The sequence below is a fragment of the Fusarium subglutinans genome (assembly GCF_013396075.1).
Source record: "Fusarium subglutinans strain NRRL 66333 chromosome Unknown NRRL66333_c0000001, whole genome shotgun sequence".
NCBI classification, from domain to species: domain Eukaryota; kingdom Fungi; phylum Ascomycota; class Sordariomycetes; order Hypocreales; family Nectriaceae; genus Fusarium; species Fusarium subglutinans.
This window is the reverse complement of record NW_023502064.1, coordinates 97464-122380: the sequence shown is the minus strand read 5'-3', so window position 1 is coordinate 122380 and position 24917 is coordinate 97464. Positions and strand designations below refer to the sequence as shown.

Sequence of the window (24917 nt, the reverse complement as noted above, 5' to 3'; positions counted from 1 at the left end):
GCGGGAAGGTGAAGTCGAGGAAAGCGCTGCATTTATACATTTATGAATTTCTTCTACTTTCGAGTCTTTGAAGCCCAGGAAGGCTTTCTCGCCTCTGTTGGTAGGCTTCCTGCATATGTGGGTAGCCTTACAAGGGGGAGGGAGGGTTGAAAATAAAAATCGGTTGGGGTCGAGCACATTCGATCATTCGATGGATGCCTAGCCACGTATTTACTCAATTCAAGACATGGCATCGCGGCAATTGAAATCAAGTACTCTACCATGAGAAGCTTCTTAACAGAGGGAATGGTACGGATATTTGTCTATAAAGTTCAGTATCAAGAGCTTGAGAAGATAAAAAGGAAATATAATAGTAGATTGTTGCCATAAGCTGAGTCGGGAAATAGCGGAGTAGGCCCTGATAAGAAATTATCGTTACTTCTTCCATGTTGTCTCAAGTTTCCCAACATGGGAAAACAACGGTCCGTCAATTCAGCCTTCGATTGAGTGCGGGGTTGGGCCTCAAAACCGAGTCAGGCATACCTGCAGTGTCCAAAGGGAGCTGAAGCAAAGCCATCTATCTCATCAAGCCTCAATGTGCCGCTGCATTCCTCAAAACCTGGGGTTTCGTGCGGGGGTTATCGCTCATTCTCAATGATTTTGCAGGTTTATACCCAAATATCAAGGATTGGTCGTTAGGTATGTCGGAAGACATCTGTCACGACCAAGAGAAGCTTTGAGATATGTTGGCGGGATTGATCGGCTGGAATGAAGCCTGGGAACTTCCATTTTATAGGTATTAGTGGTAAGCTTACAATAATTGGATTTTGTTCCGTGAGCCGGGCTTTCGCCTCCTTAGCCCCCTAGATCATGTCTAGTGGAGCTTAACAGTGATATGAAACAACTGAAATGACCTTTGTTGTCAATCCAAATCAACGTACGACGCGCAAACATGTTGGGACCGAACTCTTCCATAACTTCCGTGCAAGATGCTTAGACCCTTCTCTCTTTGGCGACACGAAGAAAAAGTAGCTGGAGAGCTATTATCTGAACTACCTAAAGGGTCAATCGCCATCTGCTTCTTTCCTGCTTCTGGGAGAAAAGAGTAGGGAGGAGTAGGACAATCTACTGTCTTATACTAGCTTGATCTTGTATATGCTTTCACTATTACCAGCTGGATGAAGAGTATTGTTAAAGAATCTACTTAATAAAAATCGTTTTCTGGTCTCCCCAAATTGGCCCAGTAGGAGTGCTTTTCTGATAGTCTGGCTCGAAGTATCCGACCCTGTAGAAAAACCCGTTGCTTTGTTCAAGGACTATACCTTGTGGAATAAATTTGTGCACGCGGTGAACTTCCAAGCAAAAGAACTCCTTCTCTGAAGGAATATTTTTGCTATACCACCGGATTATAATCGGGGCAGAAGACACTTTTCCATTAGCCTTGAAGTAGACGGGTCGGGTTCCATGCAAGTAAATCTTTAGCAATACCCCAGACACCTCTAAGCACCCTCCTTTGACACGCCCATATTCAACTTTGTCATCTGAAAGTTCAACCTGGGAATATTTTACCCCTAACTTGAAGTCATCGGCGTCGCCTCGGTAGGGTATGGACTCTGGCCAGGATATGCCGCTACGAGCCAGGTGCCACGACCAAGTGGGGGATTTCTCTTCAGTTGATAGTATATCTGGGTAGGTGGCTTCATCATCAAGGTCTTTGATATACCATAGCAAGCCGAACGGTAGCCAGGAGGTCCACAGTCCTGCCTTGTACTCGTCAGGCCCTACGTTGTGTCTTTGGGCGTAGTCTGCTGCAACAGCCGCGAAGGCTGGTAGTCGATCTTTAGCTTCTCCGATGAACCTAGTAGTAAGCTCTTCAACCAAGTCTGTCCATTCGTAGGAGTCCTTGACTTCGTCAACAGTGGAGTACTTATCCAGTGACTCTTCATCATTTGATCCTCCGTCAACACGGTAGCCACGAGGACACCGCCAAACCATTTGTGAGCTGCCGAAACGCAAAACGCGATTTGCAAGTTTGTCTTCCTGTAAAGTCCAAGAACGTAAATCAATCGGTTCCTTCCTGATGCGCCTGATCTCTCCTTCGGCGCAAAATGCAAACTCTTCAAATCGGTTGCCCTCACTGTCGACTTTGTGCCACTGGATGGCCCAAGTGCTAAGATAGCAAGACTCAAGGTCGCGCTCATGAAGGAAACCTTGGTCGCTGTGTGACGCCAAGGCTGCCGAGATAACAATAGTTGCGCCTTGGTAGATTTGCCACATCTTAGAAATCTCTTTGCTTTTGTCCTCCTTCCAGTCTTGAACGATACAGAGAGCATCCACCCAAAGGTACTCCAGACCAAGGGTGCGTGCTACCTTTACTGCGTCTCGCAACGTACTCGGTAGTTGGATATAATCAAACCCCTGTTTTCGTATAGCCAAAGTTTCCTTCTCTGTCTTGAATCTGTTGTGGCCGGTATTGCCCCAGCAGTAACTCAACGCTGCATATGATAAAAAAACGGGCCGTCTTTGTATCTTCAAGGCGCAAGGTTTTGCAATCAGAATCTCCTATATAAATGAGTCGACTGGGCATCTCTGACCCAGCCGTCTCTCCACATTCTTTGTGATGCTCCAAACACTCCTGCAGCCAACGCTTTGCCGTCATTAACTCAGCCTTTGGTTGCAACGACCTGTTCGCTATATGGTTGCTGAGACAGCTTTCTGGAGAATGTCAGACTGCTGCTACTTAGGTTATGGTTGTGGGGTAATTACCTTCCTCAGTAAAGAGGATCATCGGTCTCTCATCTACATCTTGACTCTTGTTGTCCTTACTTATCCAGTAGGATTCAAGTTGGCTTGCATCTTCAGGCGAAAGTTTGATCTCAAGACTCCAGTCGCCTAATTCTTCCAGTACACTCGAAGGAACTAGGGGATAAAACAGTTGAAGCCGCTTGGCACATGCAGCTCCGCAGATCTCGCGTAGCAGCCCAGACACCGAAAAGGAGCCGGCGTTTTGGGCTCGATGTAGCTCCATGAGCTGTAGGGAGAACATCACACAGCCACTATTGGCAAATTCGCATACTTGCTTAAGTGTATACTTCCGCCGAATTTGTAGACTATTGCCTTTTCCTTTTCCTTTGTCTTCTTTATCCTTCACATCATCAATTATGATGAAATTGTGGCATAGACGACAATAATGAGGCAGAATGCCTCCTGGTAGCTGCAGCATTTGCTGCTGAATCTCATTCATCATGGCGAGCTCAAGAATAAAGGGAGATCATAGCAAGCCTTGTACGAAGTGGCGGTTGCAAATACTGTTACGTTGGCTCCAGGCATCAAGACGGATGATGTGGCATCTGACTGGCAATTTCTCATATCTGATTGGTTAATGCAACATTTGTCACCTCTTTATCCCAACCAACACGAGGAAGCTGCACGTGAGATTCATCGCCCAACTGTCCCCTGCAACCCCCGCATCCGTTTGTTCAACTTCAAAAACTGCTTTCATTTCACGACTCTGGCGCTGCAACCGTATCCCTCTTAATTCTCACCCATCACATACGGCTCACGCCACACTTCCCCAATATAACCGTGAGCCTTGCTGATGAGATCACGACAGACTCACGACTAGACTCACGACTCACTGTGAGCCATCCAACTATGTATAAATATTTACTTAGCAGTAGACTTACCCTCCCAGCTACCAATAACACTTCCTTACATTAATAAGTCTAACACGCAGTACTTGACCATCAAGAGACGTGGTACTATAACGACTTCTCAGTATAACGTACGTCCTACGCACTCTGCAAACATAAACCTAGTACGGACTAGTTTTCCTGTTTGAAAGCCCAACCGTTGCAACATGGCTTCCACGACTGGCATCCGCTGTGGTAGGTGTAATAGGGGCTTTCGATCACAGCATGCCAAACAGCAACACGTTGTGGACTCTGAAAATCACTATCTTTGTCATTTTTGCCCCACATAGGCCGATTATGAGACATTAAAAGAGTTGGATACCCACTTAGAGGAAGAGCATCATGTGTGCACTGCTTGTAATTATCGGCAGTTTGGGGATAGCCATCGACTGGCCCAGCATGATATGGATAAGCACAATATATGCATTGTGTGTCGAAGAGGGTTCCAAACCGCACAAAACTTAAAAATGGTTCGCTTTTGCCCAGTCTCGAATTGGCCAACCATAGGAGAAGCTGACTTCTGCTATACAGCATAAGCTTGTCCATGCTGAAAGAACCATCGAATGCGCAGGCTGCAGCCGGATGTTTGTTACTGATTCTGCTATGCTGCTTCATCTGGAAACTGGAACATGTGCTTCTGGTGCTGATAGAAATCTTGTCTCGAATGCAGGGCGGCAGTGCTATCGAGCATTTTACTACATTTCTTACACTTCAGGTTATCCGTTTCAGTGCCCAACGTGTGAGACACCGTTTAGTCTCATGAGTGGCTTGATCCAACACGTTGAGAGCGACTATTGTGACGAGTGCCTGGATCAAGATAGACCATTGCGGGTATTTCTAGATCAGTTGAAGTTGAGATTGAGTTGATGGCGACACTCCTTTTATGGTTTGATGGCATTGTTTAACACTAGGTCGTGGCTGAAGTGGTATAAATTTAGCTATCAGTATTTAGATTGATCGAATTGTAACTGCCATATATGCTGCTGTCTCAAAAACTTGAGGTCGCTCCTAGAACTGTTTTCTCGGACCCTTTGGTATTTGCAGGTCCTAGTCATACTATCGAGATGTTCCTCACCGCAAGTCGCTTATGGAAATTATTTTATGGGATGCTTGGCTAGTGGGAGGGTCTTCAAGTCTCGCGGAGTTTACAGAAATTCTTTTCTTACTTCGCAAGTACTGAACTCAGCATATCTCGCTTTCGACGTCCACGCATCTACGACCAATAAACGCCCGTTTAAGGGATCCTCAACTAATCTTGATGACCCCAATTACATCCTTGCATGTATGGTAGCTCGTAGTAGTTATATAATAGGGCTCTTATTAGCCCTTAGGTGGATTCAGGCCCGACAGGTTGGCCCCTATAAGTCTAAATACTTCTGATTCAGCACTTCTCAGTAAACAGCAGGTATTACTGCCAGCCTTAGATATTGAAACAACAGGCTTGTGGGGTTTTATGAACACCGGCTGAGTGTGTTCCAAGCCTCGCATTTCACAATCACGATAACGAAGCATCGAGACCAAAAAACATGACTCCCAAGTGGTATATGTGACTTTGGGCATCAAGGTTTTAATATTAAATGGCCCTTGCCCGTGCTGGTGTTTTAGTGCTGTTTGTTTCAGTTCCTGGATGGTCACTTTGGAGGCAGATGCGGCAGATGGGTTCGAGCATGACTGAAGCGCCATGTGTGAAAGCTTTTTTAGGATTATCATCGTTATGTAGCGTGATCATGAGATTTTGCGAGGCTATATTTTGCTCAAGCCTGACATGGAAAACCAAATCATGTCTTATAATGAAAGCCATTCATATTGGTAAGCTCAGCTTGTATCATTATGGAGAGATTCAATAGCTTCTGTCATGTGGTATTACACATAATGCAATCAGCTATTATAACCTTGATTTATTAATTGCTAATCGCGATTGTTATTCCAACACTGCTCTTCCTTATGCTTAAATCAGCCGACGTGGATCTACAATATACTGAACCCTTTTCTGAACAACGTCAAAACGCATATAACCACAACTCTCGCTCTCCAGATGGTTGACCATGGCGGCTAGAGTCGTGAAATCCTTTCTGCAAGAGGCTCCTGGGCAGTGATAGAGCTTTGACTGATGAGTAGGGGAGCCTAAGTGTTGATTCAAAGACCGCAGCTTGTCAAAGAGACGATGGCAAAGATAGCATTCATAAGCCTCAGCCTGGTCGTTCCATGCTTTCTTTGTGGCGGCATAGGTTACCGTACCAGACCAAGTAAGTAGCTTGTTCGAAATAATACCGCCTGGGTCCTGCTGACGGATGGCCGCATAGAGTTTATCACGGTTGAGAGGAGCTTTAGTGCAGCATCCCCTCTCGAGATGATGGACGAGTCCGGTGGCAGCTCCTTGCACATCCTTGCAAAAGGGACACTGTACTGTGGTTGTGCGATGAGCTTTACCGCGCAAGTGCTATGGAATGTAAGTTGACGTTATAAGAAAACAAGACATCAAGGCTACAAACCTGGCTGATACCATGCCAGTCCTGGAATGGACGAGCGCAGACAACACAATAGAAGTGGTCCTGAGCTTCATGATTGTGTAGCTCATATTCTTCGTCAAACTCGTCGTCGCCATGATCACACTCATAGAGGATGTCCTCCGATTCGTCCGATTCGTCCCAGTGATCCAAGTCGTTCATGTGCTGTTCAACTGCATTCTGGCTACCGAAGTAGCGGTTGCATGTGTCACACTCAAAGGCTGGAGCCTCGTGGCCAGTGGCGTTCATATGCTGCTCCCGCGATTGCCAGCCGGCCGGAAACTGTCGCCAGCATGTTCCACAGGTAAACATGACGAGATAAAAGGTTTTAATGATCACCGAGGAGATTGGCTCGTAGCCGAGAATCAGAAATCAGTAAGAGAGTAGGAGGGCAAGAAAGGATCCCAACAGATGCGGGAGGCCCACCAGGAATAAGGCAGCAACATAGATGTTGGTCGCACGCTATTGCAACCTAATCTAATAATTGGTTAATCTTTAACCTGGTTGGTTAGGGCTCCGCAAAGGTTTGTCTTATCTCGCCGATTTATGTTTTGGTTGGCTGTTCTACGAGAGAAGAGGAAACAAGAATCATGGGGAAGGATAAGACTGGTGAGGGGCTACAATGGTTACTTCTTGGAGAGACCTTCGGCAAAAGAAATCGACTCTATATTGACTTCAAACAGAAATATATATTCATTGTGAATACACCTAGATCTAAGCCCCCCTGATGGACGAGGGAGAGAATCCTTTATAGGTAGTCTAGCGTTTGCTTATGATAGAATATTTAACGCAACCCACTTTTTCTTCTTCTTCTGATTCTTGTGGCCAGGGCTTTAAGTCCCCTCAGTTGATTCTAGAGCTGTTTGGCTACCTTTATAAGTCTGTGGCGAGAATGAACCACAGAACTTTGCCGGACTCGACGTTAAAAAAGCTCCCTGCGCGTTCTCTACAGCCTCTGGCACCTTTTGCTTACTCTCTAATTTTCCAGCCAACGGTATGTGCCTGGCAGCATCATCGCAAAGGCTCGAAGGCGATGGTTTGGCAGTAAAGAGTTGTTCTATTACTGGATTGTCAAACCACACACTTTGAGGCTTGTTGAACTCTTCATCACTGCCCTCAACCTTCGAGGAATTTCCTAGCCTGGGAAATGGATTGTTGCTATCTACATCGAGTAGGGTATTGTCTTGTTGCATTGAAACTCCGCTAGCACTTGGAGCTTTCTGGACTGATGATTTGAGCTTGAAAGCGCCGAGACGATTACGAGGAATTGGAGGCTTTTCAAGGCGGTGGGCCGTAAAAGTCTCACGACCCATGGAAGGACACATGTTTTGCCAATATCGCGAACCGTCTCGTACCGTTCTGATTCGATATCAGCTAAGGCTCCGTAATCTGACAGTAGCTGTAAAGTTTGAATAATTCGATCTTCTAGCTCAGGGCAGTTTTGATAGACAGCTTCATGGAGGGGTGTGTTCCCGTGAGAGTCAGAAACGTTTGGATCAGCACTGCGTTCTAGTAAAAGTTCCACCACTTGTGGCGAAGCAAATCGACAAGAGACATGAAGAGCCGTACTCTGGCTTGTCTGTATGACGCATAGATGCCCGGGCTTGACATGGCCTTGTAACAGGCGTATGGATATTCCGGCGTGGTCTTGGCTCGAAGCAGAGAATAGAGAGAGATAGCCTTCATCATCATATAATCCTGGATCTGCTCTATTGTTGAGTAGTAGTTCAACCAACTTTTCATTGCCACTACTGCAGGCAAAATGAAGGGTCCTTGCTCCGCGGTGACTGCAATCTGCTGAGCGCCAACAGGTATGCTGACAAAGATGCATGCGGGATACCGCCGATTTGAGGTTTGGGTCCCACCATAGCGAAGCAAATGGTATAGAGTGTTGGTCAACATTGATTCCCACAGGGTGTGTGAGTCGTCTCGTCTATTTAGGAGATAACAAACTCCTCTAAAACCTCGCCATGGGGTCTTTTTCATGGCTGCCAGGTGAATGGCAGCCAGCCCAAAACGACTCAACCTACTCGGATCAGCTGCCCTAGCCAGGAGGTACTCTGTTGTTCTTGGCAGAGAGTAACCGGAAGCGATTCGAAGGCCAGCATCAAGTAATGCTTTATTCTGTGGTTGCACCACAGCGAGGCACAGAGGCGTCAGGTCTGGGAGACCCCTTCCAGGCTCCCAAAGATCGGTGCCAAGCTTGATAAGATGACTTGCCACATGTGGAGTAACTCCAGTAATAGACAGGTGAAGATATGTGATGTGTTTGAGCTTAAGTGGAGGTACAAAACTTGACAGGATCGATGTTAGCGCAAGATACTGCGGTAAAACAGGAACGAGAGAACTAACCCATTCAGCTGGCTGCTCAATTCATGATAGACCAGCCATTGCATCATACGCTGCGAGTCAAGTCTGATAGCGCGGGACGTGAATCTCCGGAATACCAGTTCCCGACGTCGAAATTTACAACACTCAACAAAGATAAAATTAAAGAGCCATTGGGAGGCCCGCCAACAGATGTAATGAACGCAACGAGTAAAGGAGCTTAAATCTCTCGAAGACCCGAGATATTCTACAATCTGAAGAAAAATCTCGAGCGGGAGGGTTGCAATGTAATCCATGAGGAGATGCTTGCGATGTTTGTCGTTTATTTCGAGATGAAATGGCATCTCACGCATCGACAATGCTTATCTCGCCCCGCAATGTTGTTGTGGCACGTGATTGGTGTATCTTCAAGCTTAAGGCTTTCAAGATAACCATCAAGATTAACGACGAACAGATGCACGAAATCCCTCACTATTCTCGTTCAACTCTTATGGTGGACACCTCTTCAATAGTTCATATAATAGCCATTATGTGCTGACCTACAGTCACAAGGTAACGAGATATTCTCTAATGTTTAAGAACGTGAGGTTGAGTCTTCTGCTAAGCTTTCACTAATCACTGCAGCTTTGCTAAATAAGAGAACTTTTCATCAAGGCATATATAAGGTTGGACCTATATACGTTCTGTATGCGAAACACAGTATAGATATCCAGGCCCAGGCTCCGTATCCATTCTAACCTTGTAACAGACCCGAAAGGGTGTCTTGAGTGAGTGTATGAAGATCTTAATGGAATACAAAGAGCGAGACTCTAACCAGAGTAACCCCAGCGAGGGGCGTTGATGATGATACCACAGATTACGCCGGAGATGACACCAGCAACGGGGAGAGTGATGATCCAGCCCATGTAGATCCAGGCAACCATGCGCCAGTTGATAGAGCGCCAAGTACCAGAGCAGAGACCAACACCAACGGTGGCACCAGTGATGCACTGAGTTGTAGAGACGGGGAGCTCTGGGGGGGTTGTTAGTCACAGTGAAACAGGAGGTCAGGCTCGAAAGGAAGGACTTACTAAGACGGGTGGCGAGGATGATGGTGATGGCTGCACCCAACTCCATGGAGAAACCTCGAGAAGGAGAGTGGAGAGTGAGACGGTTACCAAGGTTGCGCATGATATTGTATCCATAAGTCCAGATACCAAGAGCAATACCGGCACCACCGAAGCAGCTACGCAAGTTAGTCAATGATCAAACAAGTATCAGATATTCAACTTACAGAATCCAGACAGGAACAGAAGACTTGCTACCCTCAAGACCACCAGTTCGCCAGATCTGGTAGATAGTGGCATAAGGACCAATGGCGTTGGCGACATCGTTGGCACCATGAGTGAAAGAAGCGGTACAGGCAGTCATGACTTGCATAAAGGTGTAGAGGTACTCAGCGCGGTTGTCGTAGTGAGCAACGTGAGCGTGAATCTCGTCCAAGTCACCAGTAAGCATGCTCTTCTTCTTCTGCATGGCGATGATATCCTGGTCAACACCAGAAAGGAAAGCCTTCTTGAGATACCAGAAGAGAACAGCACCGCTGAACCACTTTCCATCAGGCTTGGGCCCGACAAGGCTGCGAGGAGCCTTGGGCTCAACGCGCTCCTCAATGTCGGGAGTACCCTCGGAGGTCTTCTTGTTCTCAGTGGTAGCCTCCTTGCCCTCATTGCTGGTCTGATCTTGAGCGCGCTCGAACTCATCACTTCCAGTGCGACCAGCACGGCGAAGACCATCGAGCTCTTCACGGGTCAGATGACCCTCGTAGAAATCCTGAATACCACCAGCAGCGCCTTCGGGCTGAGCGGGAGGAGGAGGGCGACGAAGGAGGAGAGGACCCTGGAAGATGTTCCACCAGCGAAGCTCCCAGTCATCGCAGATGACGAGGCGGTAGAGCCAGGGGACGAGGAAGATGGTGATGAGAAGAGCCCAAGCGGCACCGACACCGATGATCATACCAGCGGTCTCAGCGTCGTTAAAGTCAACCTTAATGCTACCGCCCTTCCAGACGATAAGCATAGTGAGGAGAGAAGCAGTGATGCCGAAGTAAACAGGAGTAAGGAAAAGACCCTTCCAGACGGGCTTGCTTCGCAACATAACACCATACTTGGTGATAAGGAAAATGACAGCAGCAAAAGCACCCGACAGACCAGGAGCAATGATCCAGGCGAGAAAGACCGAAACGACACCAGAGCTAATACCCTTGTCGAACTCAGCCCAGTGAATACCATCAACACCGACTAGCGCAATACCCATGCCGATAACACCACCCATGATGGAGTGAGTCGTGGAGACGGGAAGACCAATCTTGGTACAGAAGGTGAGGTACAGCGAGGAGGAGACGATGGCGCACATCATGCCGAGCATGAGGAGAGCAGGGTCGGACTCGAACTGGTCAATGTCGACGACCTTAGTGCGGATAGTGTCTGCGACACGGGCGCCGACACCGACGGAGCCGGCAAATTCGAGGATGGAACCGAGGGTCATGGCTTGGATGTAGCTGATGGATCGGGACGAGACCGACGTGGCCCATGAGTTGGCGACATCGTTGGCACCTAAGTAGTCAGTATTTCATCACAGGTCAAATGCGTGAAAGGACGTACCGATGTTCCAGGCATCGAGGAACGAAAAGATGGTGCCTATGGCAAAGATGTAATCATACTGATGAAGCACCATGATCAAGGAGGACCGAAGACTCGGATTTCTCTCACTGTTCTAGAAGAGAGAGTGAACTGAACTGAACAGTCGATGTCGAACATTGCAGAAACAGCCTGCACCCCGACTCCTTATATCACCGTGTCCCTCGCCATGGTGTGTGGAGCGGGTAAGGCTTGGCGAACAAGCTTAATCTTATGCTTCTTCGGATACGTCTTTTAGTGGCAAGGGCCCTCGGTGAGTCCTTTGGTAGGTTTATCGTCTTGGCGGGTGTGCTTGGCACGCGAGCAGGGGCAAGTGGTATCTCGTGCGTGGGTTCTTGATGTTCGTTGGGCAGGGGAGCTCTGGGCGGGAGGAAGTTTGGATGAGGTTGTGGGGGTTCAAGTCTTGGTATCATGGTGATGAGGTCGATATGTTATTTGATTGGGATCTTTGATTCGATGCTGTATGAATGATGATATCGAAGGTGCTGTTTAGAAGGTGACTGCATGAGTGACAGGCGAGGGGAGTTGATGCTCGTGCACTAGGACCAGAAGAGTCTTTTACCTGCAGCCTGGCTTTGCGACATGGCCTCAAACGTTCAAACAAGGGTGAACAAAACGGCCGGTCGTAGAAATGATCATATTTCACCGACAATAGCGTCAAACAGACCCCCAAAGAAGAATACACCACCGTAACTACCAGCACCGGAAATAGAGCCTTGTACTCGAGCCAGACGACAGAAATACCCAGCTACATACAGCTGTATCACTGGCTGACTATTTTCTGCATCTAAAAGGGCACTCTTCTCCGTGGAACTTGTTATAGCCGCTCATCAACCCACGTGCATCAACGATTGTCGTTGAGAGCTCAGAAAGAGGCTCGGGGCGGGAGCCAATCAGATGGGTCAGAGCTCCACGTGGAGAGGCTCGTTCGCCCAGAGATAAGCTCCCCAGATGCCAAGACTAATCAATTACAGGGGTTATTGTATCATTCACTATTTTGCCTGAGACAGGTTTGCGAAGATCAAAAAGGTTAATATGAATAAAGTTATTAGAGTTGTTCCTTTGGACTTCTTTTTATATCCGTAAAACGGCTGCGAATATCATGCGGGACTCATGCATATGGTAGAGTGTACGATGATGATGATCGAATAGAGTCTCCAAATCACAAAGACAACTTGATGCGCGACACCGCGACTAAAAAAAACCAATATCACACATCTGCCCATCCATTTCAACCCGTCCTTTGCCAAGCTCTCGCCAAGGACCGCGCCACCACTCCTTCTCCTCCCGCTGCAACATGAGCTTCTCATACAAGCACGTTTCCTCCCCGCCAAGTCTACCACTGACGATTCGAAGCTTTTTCACGTCCTGTTCCTCGTTGCATGTAGTTCTTGGCTTTGGCAGCGGGAAAAGCGTCCAGGATTCCCATTGCTTGCTTCGCCGATGGCTGGTAGCATTGAGCCAGTAGAGTTCCAACACTGACGACTTTGTCTTAGCCCTTAACCTGCTTTTGTAATGGTGGCTCAGCTTCCTCGGTGATCGCCTTTTGTGGCCTGTCTGTTCTAGAAGTATCCCCGTCTTGGCTGGTGATATTGTGCTCATTGAGGCGAAGGTGAGGTTTGGAAAATTCTGCTAGTGCTCAGGTTCTGGTAAGATGGCACAAATCTCTTGATAAAATTCAGAGACTTGGTACCTGAGAGGTCTGCCAACTATACAACTAATTGTCGATACATGATCGATCACTACGGAGCCAGTGTATAGAGTACTGAAGCGTGATTTATCTCCTTGGCATTTTTGCTTGTCTTCCAATGCAGCACTCGCTTGTCGTCTTCCAGAATTCCAGTCCAATGGAACCGACGTCAAAGTTCTCTTTCCCTTACTCCTCTTGGCTTGTTTATATGCCCTACCATAGGCTTCCTTTTCTGTTTGGCCTTGTCAATTGCCAAGATGCCACTCGAAACCCATAAGTCTGTTCATTCTTATCAGCATATGCCGAACCATCGTACACGTTGTTGCCACCTGCTCTACCCAAGGAGCGTCACCTTCTTCGGGAGCTTTCACCTCAATCCAGCCGTATTGTGACTGCTCAGCATCCATCGATTCTCCCGGCCGGTTGATCCATAGTCGAGCTATGAGATCAGGATGGTAACCGTCAATTGACTCTTTTTGGCAGTCCTCTACACAAGGCTGGACCTCTGGCCACGATAAAGTCCTGAATTCAATCTTCTTCGTCTCGGTCCAGTATCTGAATCCAGGCCATTTCCCTCCCTTGGAATTGTTGCCTCGGCTGTACCCATGGAAGCCAATCTGGGGGGGTACATCTAGCCAAGATGCGCCCCTAGCAGGATCATCAGCATTTATGAACCCATCGTCTTCTTCCTCAAGGGTGTCGTTTCTGGTTTTTGGTCCATATTGCTGAAAGCTCTCGATGTGCCAGCTCTGATCACAGGTGTCTAGGACCAATGTAAACGCCTTGAGCATTGGGGTGTGCAGCCACGTAGGTAATGAAGAATTGAATGGCATCTCGGCGTACGACTGCTGAAAAGATGGGAAAACAGGCCTTTTGATCCAATAGAGCATGCGCCGGATGGGAAGGCCTACGTCCTGAGAATATTCTGGCCCTTCCTTCCAGAGTGTTAGAAATATATCGTGAGGATGGGACTCATATATCCTGAATGTGTCGCGTACAGGATCAAGTCGATACACTTCGTTTCCATCAGAACATACCACGAGGTATCGAATTCGATCGCATATCGACTTGATTATCGGACATGAAGCGCGGATTCGGCTCAATTCGTTCTCATCTTGATTCTTCAAACCATCAGCCAACTGCATCTTGTCGTATCCCTTTACAAAGCGTGCTAGGATCGAGGAGGGGATAGCAAACCTGATGATCTCGGTCTTGAGCTCGATAGGCAATCGTTCGGAAGGGAAAGGCTCCATGGCTGAGATTATATAACACGTCAGCCACAATATGAAGAGTAGAGAACGGAAGAAAGGAGAAACAGGTTGAGGAGAGAATTATAAGACACCCCTCCTTATTTTATATTCAAGTACCGAAAGTCTATCGAAAGGGTTAGTGTTATTTTTAACATATCAGAGATCGAATTTTTAAAAGACTAATCGAGCTTACTTATGTTTTTATGCCGTAGGTTCGCGTGAGGCCAAGTGGCATGAAGTCTAAACAGTGAGCTGCATGTGTTATTGGTAAGTGACCCGTGGCTGGGAGTCTAAAATCACACAGAACTTAATTACAAGAGCTTTCAGAACAAAGTCTAAAGTCTAAAGAAGCCCTGAATCCTAAAGTCCGCTTCTATATCATTCAATGCCAAACAGAAACTGGATCGAAAGTGTGTTATCTAAAGTCGAGGCTTGTGACTGAGAGTTTATATCAGCAGAGAGAGCTTGGCTGTTGGAGGATTACCCAACCTCCATGATATGCCCCAGAACAAGCTCAGATAACGTCCCATGAAATATGTCATACTTTCCGTGAGACTAGAAGATTTTAGTGCTACTTGTTTATCTATCTAAGATCATACTCATAGAGTAATGCTTTAATCTAGAGCGCCCAGGCTGATATCAGGAACAGGCCGAAGATGACGCAGCCTTTACCAAGCCAACTTGGCTAAGACTCCATGAGGCCATCTCCGGACACCAAACTTGCGAGCCTCATCTAACAAAAGCTGAAAAACACCAAAAGCAAAAGGAAGAAACCAATGTTCAACGGGTACAGGCGTAGTTCCGAGAACAGGCTGCAGAGGCGGGATGTACAGCCAGAAGATAGCCATGGCAAGCGAAAAGATAATTGCAGGGAATAGATACCAGTTCTGCGTATTCGGGTTGAACAAAGGAGGATGCTGAAAGATACTGAGTCGACGAGTTCTAGTCGCCATCAGATTGAACCACTGCATCACAACAAGGTTGACAAAGTAGATAGACGAGGCCTCGTTGGTCTTGGCCAGGTAGTAATCTGGATCGATACCAGCAGGGAGCTTTCCGAAGCTGAACCAGAGCTCGCTGAAGGGAATGCCTTGACGCTGGAGATACCAGAACGCCATGGCGAAGGAGGCGACTGTTTGGAGGACGCCATTGACTCCGTATGCTTGAAGGATGAGCTGCCAGTTGACCAGACGATCCTTCTTGATGTTGCGTGGGGGACGGGTGAGAACGTCGGCCTCGGGCTTTTCGTAGGATAGCATTGTCGCGGCGGCGCAGTCTGTGAAGCAGCTATTCAAGGTTAGTGAATGTTTGACTACGAGCAATAAGGATAATTACCAGATGATGATCATAAGGAATGAAGACAGAGCTTGGGGTAAGCCAAAAGCGACAAAAGCCATGACAGGCCAGAACTCGGAGAAAGAGCCGGCAGGCAAGAGATAAGAGATGACCTAGAATCAATATGAGCCTTTAATCTTTTGCATAGAGGGGGTTCAAGACATACCTTCTTGAGATTGTCAAACACAACTCGACCATACTGCACAGCAATGATGATGGAAGAGAAAGTATCCAACAACACCATGTCAGCCGCCTCCATGGCAATATCCGAGCCACTGCCCATCGAGATACCAACATCAGCAGCCCTCAGCGACGGAGCGTCATTGACTCCATCACCCGTCATGGCAACGACATTACCCTTCTGGAACTCACGAACAATGCGAAGTTTCTGTTCAGGCGTTGTTCGCGCAAACACAATCTCCTCGTAGTGAGTCAGCGTCTCCCATTGATGCTCGTTGAGAGACATGAGTTCCGGGCCACTGAGGACGATGGCGCCGAGGTGGGAGATAGGTGAGTCTTTGGTGTCGTCGGGGCTGTAGCGCTGGAGGGCTGTGCTGTCGTCGACAGTTTGGGATGTGACGATGCCGGCTTCGCGGGCGATGGCTAGGGCAGTGAGGGCAAAGTCACCGGTGACCTGCAAACTGTCAGCTTGGGTCCAAGTTGCCAGTGAATGAGAGTACTTACCATGGCAATTCGGATACCGGCGCCGCGCAACGTGCTCACAACATGAGGAATGTCATGTCTGAGAGGGTCAACGATGGCGACCATTCCAACCAACGTAAGACCAGTATTGGACTCCCTTGTGACTGCATGCTCAAACTCACTCGTCTCCCGATTCTTAGGAAGGTCACTACCCTTGACGATCTTGCGAGCAAGCAACAAGCATCGTTTACCTTGTGAAGAGTAGGAGTTCTTCAGCTGCTCAACTGTAGCTCGCATAGCCGCATTGAGAGGGATAGTTTCGCCATGTTCAGAGACATATTGCGAGCAACGGCCGATAAGAACATCAGGAGCACCCTTGATGGTCAAGAGGCTAGATCTACGGTTAGAAAGTTCATCTTGAAAGCTCTTGTGACTACTTACACGTCATCAGTGTTGAACGCGGTCTCCTTGCTAAGCGTAGCAGGTACAGCCTCAGTCCTGGTGCAGGAAAAGCAACGGATCATGAACTTGTTCTTACTGTTAAAAGCAAGGTCATAGATCTTGTTCCAGCAGGCACGCAGGTAATCGACGCTGCTTGGGTCAACAAACTCAGCGAATCGAAGGACAGCTTGGTCAGTCGCATCACCAAAGATCCTTCTGTCTGCCAGTGGAGCATCCTTTGTAGCAGCATCAAACTCAGATGCGTTACAGAGTGCGGCCAAAGCACGAAGTTGGATGATCGGGTGAGTGGAAGATTTGGACTGGCCAAACTTTCCGCGAGCGTTCTCGATGGTCATGTTGAGTCCTCCGACAGCACAGTCGGAGACAGCCATCTTGGCCTGCAGCTTGTTAGCGCAGCTCAGACATAAAGTACAAAAGGAGGCTTACAGTGGTGAGAGTACCGGTCTTGTCAGAGCAGATCACCGATACAGATCCAAGTGTCTCGACAGTCTTGAGGGACTTGCAGAGGATCTTGTTCTTCTTCATCAGGTTGGCGGTGATTGTGAGACCAGCTGTGATGGAGATGGGAAGACCTTCAGGGATGAAAGCAATGGCGACGCTGACGCAGTTGACAATGAGGGTTGGTACGTTGATGAAGTCAGGATGCTTCTTCTTCAGGAACGCGCCCCTATTAAGGATGTTAGTGTTGTAACGGATGGGTAAGGTGGGAGAGGGAACGTACCAAATGATGCATACAACAGCAATCATACTTATCATGATGCTAGCGATGATGATGACAAAGTAGAGAACTTCCTTCTCAAGAGTCGTCATCTGGACTTTCGGCTCATTCGTCAAACTCGCGATACGTCCAAACACCGTCCTATCACCAGTAGCAACCACAATACCAGTGCACGAACCAAGGATACAGTGTGTACCTTGCAGACCAATGTTATGCGTCTCAAGATAGTTGGTATCAGTGTGATCCACAGTACCAGCCACAGGCTTAGACTCTCCAGTGAGAACAGAGCGATCAAACTTGACGTCGGAAGAAGCCTCGATCAAGCGGATATCAGCGGGTAGCTTATTCCCTGCCTTCACCTTGATGACATCGCCTGGAACGATATCTGCTGCATTGAGGTCAACGAGATGACCATCGCGAATAACGTGGCCCTCTTCAGGAAGCATATTCTTGATGGAGGACATGGTACGTGATGTAGACCAGTCTTGAAACATGTTGAAGAGTGCTTGGATAAAGAACACGGCGAGGAGTACAATAGCGAGGGCCTTTAAAGATTAGCAGATCGAAAGAAAGACAGAGATGGGAGACGTACGAGGTTGGCAACAGCAGGAGGATCACCCAATGGCTTCCACGAGATAAAGACGAGGATACAGCCTGTGAGAAGAATACTTCCGAAACCACCAAAGAAGTACAGAAAGATTGTTCTGAACCAGTGCGTCTTGGCGGGAGATGGTGCATTTCTACCATATTCGCGCAGTCTCCTCTCAGCTTGTTCGCTCGATAGACCAGCAGTGGATGAAGTAGTGAGGCGTTTCTCAACGTCGAAGGGTGCGATGGTATGCCACTCGAGGTCCGTCAAAGCTATACGCGCACCAAACATTAGTAAAAGTCAATTTAGTAGAGTCAAGTGAGAATATCTTACCTTTTGTCGTGACGTCCTTCGCCTTGGCTAGCTCAGCTTGTTCCTTGCCCTTGGACTCTTCGATGTTGAATGAGCTGTCCAAATGTCAGTACAACTACCTTCTTGTTCTCTTTCAGAGGAGAATGTGACTCACACAGTGCGATAGGTGACAGGAAGGACAAGCGAGGGATCAGCGCGATTTCTCGAGCCTGCTCGATGGATACTTAACGAATCCCTCGAGCGAGAGCGAGAGCGTCTACGAGAGCGCCGTTCACCATGACGCGAAACGCGACCGGCTTCATCGTCGTCGTCGTTCCAGTGAATGCGCTCACCGACAAGCGAGGCGTCCTTTTTCTCGTCTTCAATCATATTGAAGGTGAGTGGACAGGTAACCAAGTAAGAGCAGAGGAGATGTCAGGGGCAGTAACAAAGTAGAATAGAATGGTAAAAAAGGGAGGAGAAGATGGGAGAGTGCGAGCCTTGATATTTGTTTTGGCCTGTGGATATCAGGATAATCGCTCATCATTTCCAGGACAGTTCGCGTTAAGCGACGTCGTAAAGGCTGGCTGAAGTATTTCGTGTAAGTGAATCCATATTAAAGGTACAATCCCTCAGATCATAGCGTCAGCTCCGCCTTTGGTCCTACGTTCTAAGCAGGATTAGTGACTTTTCTCTTTTCTCGATCCCTAAAGTTTACTCCACAGGACCTGGCGTAGGGAACTGAAAAACCGGTGTCGATAAACGAGAAGGATGTGGAGTGCGCCCTCCTTGGTGTCATGATGTTAGACCAGCCCTGGGAGTGTACCAATACCGCGGTTAGGATATCATCAAGTTGGTGTTTCATGCGTAGACGATTGGCCATTCTAGGGCATGTGGGTGCACTGCCTCGATGGCAATAAGCAAGCTGTTTACGCTTAAACGAGTAATCCATGAGCTATGACGTGAAGGAATCGTGGGGAGTCTCTGTTCCTCGTGCACGGTTTGACTCAAATATGCAGGGTACGGGTGAGGGAATATTGAGACACGTCGACATTGGATGAAATCCTTATTAGCTGAGGAGGCGCAGTGCCGATCACTCTAGGTAATCCGGTTCGGCATGTGCCTGAACTGGGCAGTCTCACTAATGATGCAGCACAGACACGATGTGATCAGTGCACTCCCACTGACAGAAATAAGCATTGACACACAAAGAGCTAAGAGAAAACAAGCCTTTTCTTTCCGAGCTGGTGGGTGTTGGTACCATTTGCAGGCTTTTGTCAACGGACCCCTCCCTCTAGCCGGAATCTGGCAGCTCGCTAGCAGTGAGGAAACAAAGCCTGGATGAAATGAGGTATCCGAGATTTGAGAGACACTAGCGACGGGCGCAGCTGGCAGCCCTTACATTGGACAGACGGACGACAGTTGGACCTAGCCTTTTAGAGGCTCGATTTACGACGTCTTGGCTGCGAGAGACAAGCTTTTTAGCGCCGGGTCCTAGCGTTCAGGGTCCCCGCCAGTGCAACGCTGTCACGGTCGACTCGCAAGCCACTCCACTTTAAACGAGAGATTGCTATTCAATATATCACATCATGGTAAAAACAACAATCGCAATTAAAAATATTGTGCAGCCTGTTTCAGGGTAAATCGATGGGCGCGGAGAGATCTAATCTTGTGGCAAAGCGCGATTAGCTTAGCTTCTCGATGAACCAAGATGAGCCAAGAGAAAACAACGCTTCGATGCAAACTCCCTGGGGTGCTTCAGAAACCCTCATTTCTTTACTCCTTTCACAAGCCCTTAAAAAAAGGTCATCTGGTGCAAGCAAAGAGGGGAGTTTCAGCCGTTGGTGGAGGATGAGGGATTTATCTTAGTCGTTGGTTTCTTTACGAGGGCTTGTCAGGTACCGTCTTGTCATTTCTGAGCTTTGAGAATAGGGCTGTAGACTACCCCAGTACAAGGCGCGTGGGACCAGTATTTAATCCCCGACCCCATCGCGCTATCCAGATTCAGGGTGGGTGTCAGATTCGACTGGCGGCCTCCAGCTCCATTTTGCACAGAAATTACAAACAGAGACCAGTTTCTGACGGGTCTTCTTTTACAAATTCCAATAATCGGCAGCGTAATGGTTATGTAATGTGAGTTTTGGAGGGCATTGAAGCCTGTAAAGACCAGGCAAGACAACCTCTACGCCAGGTCATGGACTCTTTTAGGGCTTCGCCAGGTACACACTAGGGTTAGTTCCATTGAGTCGGTGAGCACAAGCACGACTCGATTCGGTGTTAGCTAAGTCTTTTAGGAACAGCTCTTAGATGGAACTTATGAGTAGCAAATGGTTAGGCTACCCGGATTGTTAAAAGGACATGTGCGATTAAGTGGCTGTTTTGCATCCCTCTCTGGCTAGGTCTAGGGTAGTGCAATGTGACGTTTCCGATAGCGAACCATTCCAGGAAACAGAGCCAGCAGTTAGTTATTCTTTGAACACTCAAGAAGATTGATACTTCTTCTTATTGTATTTTATTTAGCCTTCTTTCTGTTTGTACCATGAGTAGCCTGATTGGTTTTGCAGAAATGTGGTGTGCATTTCCAGTTTCATTTCACGCCGTCCGTTGCATCGCGTTGGATCGATCTCATTATCGATAAGCCGTATCTTATCGTTAGAATATCATTAGTGACGTCCCATCATTAGGCCCAATTCTGCCCATCACCAGCTTCACATGATGAGAATACAAAAGGTGCACTCTCGCCCTCATCGTTTCCGTTGAGCTCTGCCACCCCGCGGGATTTGGGGTCCGTCCAACATCCAACCAATCCCAATCCCCAATTCCTCACTAAATCACCCCCAAAACTCCTCCCTCCCCCACGGCGGGGCTCCTCCGGCCTCGGCTTCGACGTAAAAGACGAGCTGTGATTGGCCCTTTTGCTACAAAACGGTCTTCTTTCCGATGTCATCATGTTGCCCATCATGCGCTCATCTCCACGCTTCGGCATCCGTACATATACCTCCCACTCCCTGCAAACTCCCCTCTCACGTAGATCCATCTCCAATTCCTACTCACAACTGCCCGCCATGAAGCTCCTCTACCCAACATCCCTCAAACTCGACATCCAGAGCCTCGAGGGCTTCTCCGTCGACCTCTTCCCCTACGACGTCAAGAAGACCATCCCCGAAGAGCACGTCGATGCCGAGATCCTCGTCACCTGGACAAACACAGCCGAGAACCTAAAAGACGCCGCAAAGCGCCTCACAAAGCTCCAATGGATCCAATCCCTCGCCGCTGGGCCAAATGATGTTCTGGGTGCTGGATTCGACGCCTCCAAGATTAAGATCACAACGGGCTCGGGTCTGCACGATCACACTGTCGCTGAGCACGCGCTGGGTCTGCTGCTCAACGCCGCGCGCCGCTTCTACGAGATGCGCGATTATCAACTTCAAGGAAAATGGCCCGGTCATTTGGGCGGCCCTCAGCCCGATAGACCAAAGAATTCATTCACGACGCTGCGCGATGCGCGTGTGCTCATCTGGGGCTTCGGCAACATTGCAAAGACCCTGACCCCGCAGCTCATCGGCCTCGGCGCCGAAGTTCGGGGCATTGCGCGCCGAAAGGGTGTCCGCAATGGAATTGAAGTCTACAGCGAAGACGATCTCGACACACTCCTCCCCGAGACCGACGCTCTCGTCATGATTCTTCCTGGCTCTGACTCCACGCGCCATGTTCTCAACGCTCAGCGCCTGAAGCAATTGCCCAACCACGCGTGGATTGTCAACGTGGGGCGCGGTACATCTGTCGATGAGGACGCTCTTGTCGATGCGCTCGAGAAGGGAGAGATTGGCGGTGCGGCGCTGGATGTCTTTGAGACTGAGCCTCTTCCTGAGCCGAGTAGGATCTGGAAGGCTCCTAATACTATTGTGTCGCCGCATGCGGCTGGTGGAAGACCTCAAGGTGCTGAGGGGCTTATCGCTGATAACCTAAGACGGTTTAGGGCGACGCAGGAGTTGAAGAACCTCATTTAGAATAGAATAGAGAATAAAACAAATACTTCAAGTCAACAATGGTTAGTTTTCAATGAAATTATGGTGATCGAAGCCTGTATTCTGTAGACAAAGTCCAAGGTTAAATTGATGAGGGCATTCGCGATAAATCTGTGACCCCACTTTTCTGCCATGATGAAGCAATTCACAGGCACTTCTTCAGTTGCTGACTGGACATCTCTTAACAAGGCATCATAGGCTTAGGGAGATGCATATAATAGGCCTTACTGCAGGAGAATATATCGGGCCTGAGAAGACCACAAACTGGTTCTAGATCAGGCTTCAGCACAGCTTGAAAATGAGGGGTTCAATGAGCAAGAGAAAAGAAGACCGTCAGGGTACCTTGGCTCTAATCGCCATGATACAGCCTGAAGTATGAGAACACCAGGGTAAGTCAAGCATGCGTCTCATGAAAATGGAAAACAAAGAGATTTGAGTGATCGGCCGATCTATTGACTATCGAAAAAGAATCTAAAGCAAACTAACTGCAAGTCCGAACGAAGCGAATGTCTAGTACAAATTCAAATCTCCGTCATGATGTCCCAAGCTGAGATATCATGCTCCCCCTATTACTTTTCGTGCTGTGTCAAGCCCAAACCAGATTCAACCATCCAAAGCTGAAACTCGAGCATCCTCCGGTATTCCTCATACAAGCGCCGGCGAGGAGTTGCTGCTTAGTTGTGGTTCTGTCCGTTGTTGCCAGCGTTCTTGTCCTTGGGGGCCTTGTTCTTGGGTGGCTTATCACCAGCGTGGTCCTGATCCTTGACAGGAGGCTTGTCCTCGGGCTTCATGTCCCTCTTGTTGTTGCCAGCGTTGTTGTTGGCCTTGCCACCAGTAGGAGCCTGATCCTTGCCACCGTTCTTGTTCTCAGTCTTGATGCCGCTCTTGTTATTAGCCTGTCCACGGGGTTCATCATGAGTAGGAGTGGTGGTAGGAACATTGGCAGTAGAGCAACCCTTGGCAAAGACGTAGAGCTCATCATCACGACGAGGAACCTTAGAGGGATCAACAGTGTACAGCTTGCACACAGGCTCCGACGCATCAGCAGGAAGACCAAACAGGAAACTCTTGCAAGACGCCTGAGCATCACAAGCATCCTGGCACTTCTCCGCGGTCTGAGCACTAGGCGTAGCAAAAGGCTGAATCTTGCTGTTGCTAGCCCCCGTAGGCGCAGTGTTGCAGACAAGATCCCTCGCAGCTTTGGTCTTGACCTCGCCGCGCGGCTTATCCTGCGTAGGCTTGGTGTTGGGCACAGCCTTGCTGGAGCAGGCCTTGTCAAAGACGTACAGGTTGTTTCCCTGGTTGGGGACCTGGGCTGCAGTGACAGAGTAGAGCTTGCAGGCGGGAGCCTTGGCGCCAGAGGGGAGGCCGAAGAGGAAGCTCTTGCAGGAGGCATGGGCGGTGCAGAGCTTCTGGCAGGCCTCGGCGGTGGAGGCGGTTGGAGTGGAAAGGGGTTGGATTTTGGCGGAGGAGGTGCCTGAGGGGGCGATGTTGCACTGCTGGGAGCGAGTGTCGAAGGGATGGGCGAGGATGGCAGTGGCCATTGAGGCGGTGAGCATGGCGATGGAGGTCTTCATGATGAAAGATTGTTGAAGTTGAAAGTGGAACTTGAAGTAAGTTGAAAGAGTGTTGAGAGAGTGTGAAGATGCTTGATTGAAGTGATTGTGTTGGTGAGTGAAAGGTGATTCTTTGTAGAGAGTTCATGATCCCTTTATACCTTTTGAGTCGATCATATTCAAGGATATCATAGACAGCATTGTCCCGTAACTCATCATGACCGCGTCAGCTATTTCCGAACGACTTGACGATCAGACGCTTTGGCCTGCTGGAGTTTACAGCATCCCATTCTCAATGGCGATGCAACTCGAAGCTGGAGCCAGGTCCACATCATGCATGAAAGCAGTGAGTTTGCTCATATTCCCGAGCTTACGTGCCCCATTATGAGTTAACAAAGGTAAACCTTCTCGAGTTACATGATCATCATACCTACAGAAAGCATGATGTTGGGTACCAAGCCAGTAGGAATGTCCTTATTCACAGCGTGACGAGTCTTTTGGAATAGTACCAATATCGTTGCTATGTTTACTATCAACTCCATTCATCCCGTCATCAGTAGCCATGCTTTCTCCTATTCGCTTGACGGAAAGTTCCGTCGTTCATTACGGCTGTGAAGAAATGATCGCTGGCATCCTTACCAGCATTAGGCCGATCCCCCACATGCCGTTGAAACAAATCAACGTTTCCTTTCGGAACCCAGGAGGTCGGGAGATTTCTGTAGGTTTGCGCTAAAAGCTTGTTCGTGGGTTCAGGGCTTGCAGTAGCCGCGTGGAGCCGGCGGCTGAGGCTCTGCATAAGGGACTATTCGAGTTATGAATAGAACTTGGATATTCATCACGGTCTAGATCTTATCCCACTCAAAATATGCACTGTGACTTTTAAATGATGTTGTTAGTTGACTGTTTACTGGCCGTCAGTCGCACTTAGCCCATCGAGTTCACATCAATGGCTAATGTAGACATCACGCGTAGACAATACATCCAACCAATGCCAGCCTTGATCCTGTTTACCGTAAAGCCCAAAACAGATGAAGATAGACCATAAATCAACAGCTCCCGGGTAGCCTCAGACTGATCTTTGAAAATTCATTATTCTCGCTGTGCATTTCCGTTTCTTCGCTCCACTCGCGATGAAACGGCCAGCGTCTAAACTACTGCATACAGTGCGCCCC

General features: G+C 48.4%; 7 protein-coding genes across 7 annotated transcripts; 1 reads left to right on the top strand and 6 right to left on the bottom strand.

Moving 5' to 3' along the window:
* Positions 1 to 1179: 1179 nt before the first annotated feature.
* On the bottom strand, positions 1180 to 3226 carry FSUBG_39 (het-domain protein; the record flags this gene model as incomplete). The annotated part of the gene is made up of 2 exons (XM_036681830.1): positions 1180 to 2474; positions 2746 to 3226. 2 exons carry the CDS (start codon positions 3224 to 3226, stop codon positions 1180 to 1182), a joined length of 1776 nt encoding a protein of 591 aa, XP_036544177.1.
* A 2393-nt stretch (positions 3227 to 5619) lies between these two features.
* Positions 5620 to 6490, bottom strand: FSUBG_38 (zinc finger protein; the record flags this gene model as incomplete). Its single annotated transcript, XM_036681719.1, has 2 exons — positions 5620 to 6111; positions 6164 to 6490. 2 exons carry the CDS (start codon positions 6488 to 6490, stop codon positions 5620 to 5622), a joined length of 819 nt encoding a protein of 272 aa, XP_036544176.1.
* Positions 6491 to 9315: 2825 nt separating this feature from the next.
* Positions 9316 to 11221, bottom strand: FSUBG_37 (phosphate-repressible phosphate permease; the record flags this gene model as incomplete). The annotated part of the gene is made up of 4 exons (XM_036681608.1): positions 9316 to 9518; positions 9577 to 9731; positions 9780 to 11100; positions 11149 to 11221. The coding sequence occupies 4 exons, from the start codon at positions 11219 to 11221 to the stop codon at positions 9316 to 9318; spliced, it is 1752 nt and encodes a 583-aa protein (XP_036544175.1).
* Positions 11222 to 13119: 1898 nt separating this feature from the next.
* On the bottom strand, positions 13120 to 14127 carry FSUBG_36 (K P-type ATPase (mediates high-affinity potassium or sodium uptake); the record flags this gene model as incomplete). Its single annotated transcript, XM_036681497.1, has 1 exon — positions 13120 to 14127. The coding sequence occupies one exon, from the start codon at positions 14125 to 14127 to the stop codon at positions 13120 to 13122; it is 1008 nt and encodes a 335-aa protein (XP_036544174.1).
* A 665-nt stretch (positions 14128 to 14792) lies between these two features.
* Positions 14793 to 18551, bottom strand: FSUBG_35 (K P-type ATPase (mediates high-affinity potassium or sodium uptake); the record flags this gene model as incomplete). Its single annotated transcript, XM_036681386.1, has 10 exons — positions 14793 to 15411; positions 15460 to 15572; positions 15626 to 16093; positions 16144 to 16492; positions 16543 to 16940; positions 16990 to 17230; positions 17285 to 17826; positions 17874 to 18142; positions 18204 to 18277; positions 18337 to 18551. The coding sequence occupies 10 exons, from the start codon at positions 18549 to 18551 to the stop codon at positions 14793 to 14795; spliced, it is 3288 nt and encodes a 1095-aa protein (XP_036544173.1).
* A 2675-nt stretch (positions 18552 to 21226) lies between these two features.
* FSUBG_34 (d-isomer specific 2-hydroxyacid dehydrogenase) lies at positions 21227 to 22171 on the top strand (the record flags this gene model as incomplete). The annotated part of the gene is made up of 1 exon (XM_036681276.1): positions 21227 to 22171. One exon carries the CDS (start codon positions 21227 to 21229, stop codon positions 22169 to 22171), a length of 945 nt encoding a protein of 314 aa, XP_036544172.1.
* A 692-nt stretch (positions 22172 to 22863) lies between these two features.
* Positions 22864 to 23766, bottom strand: FSUBG_33 (uncharacterized protein; the record flags this gene model as incomplete). Its single annotated transcript, XM_036681165.1, has 1 exon — positions 22864 to 23766. The coding sequence occupies one exon, from the start codon at positions 23764 to 23766 to the stop codon at positions 22864 to 22866; it is 903 nt and encodes a 300-aa protein (XP_036544171.1).
* Positions 23767 to 24917: the final 1151 nt, after the last annotated feature.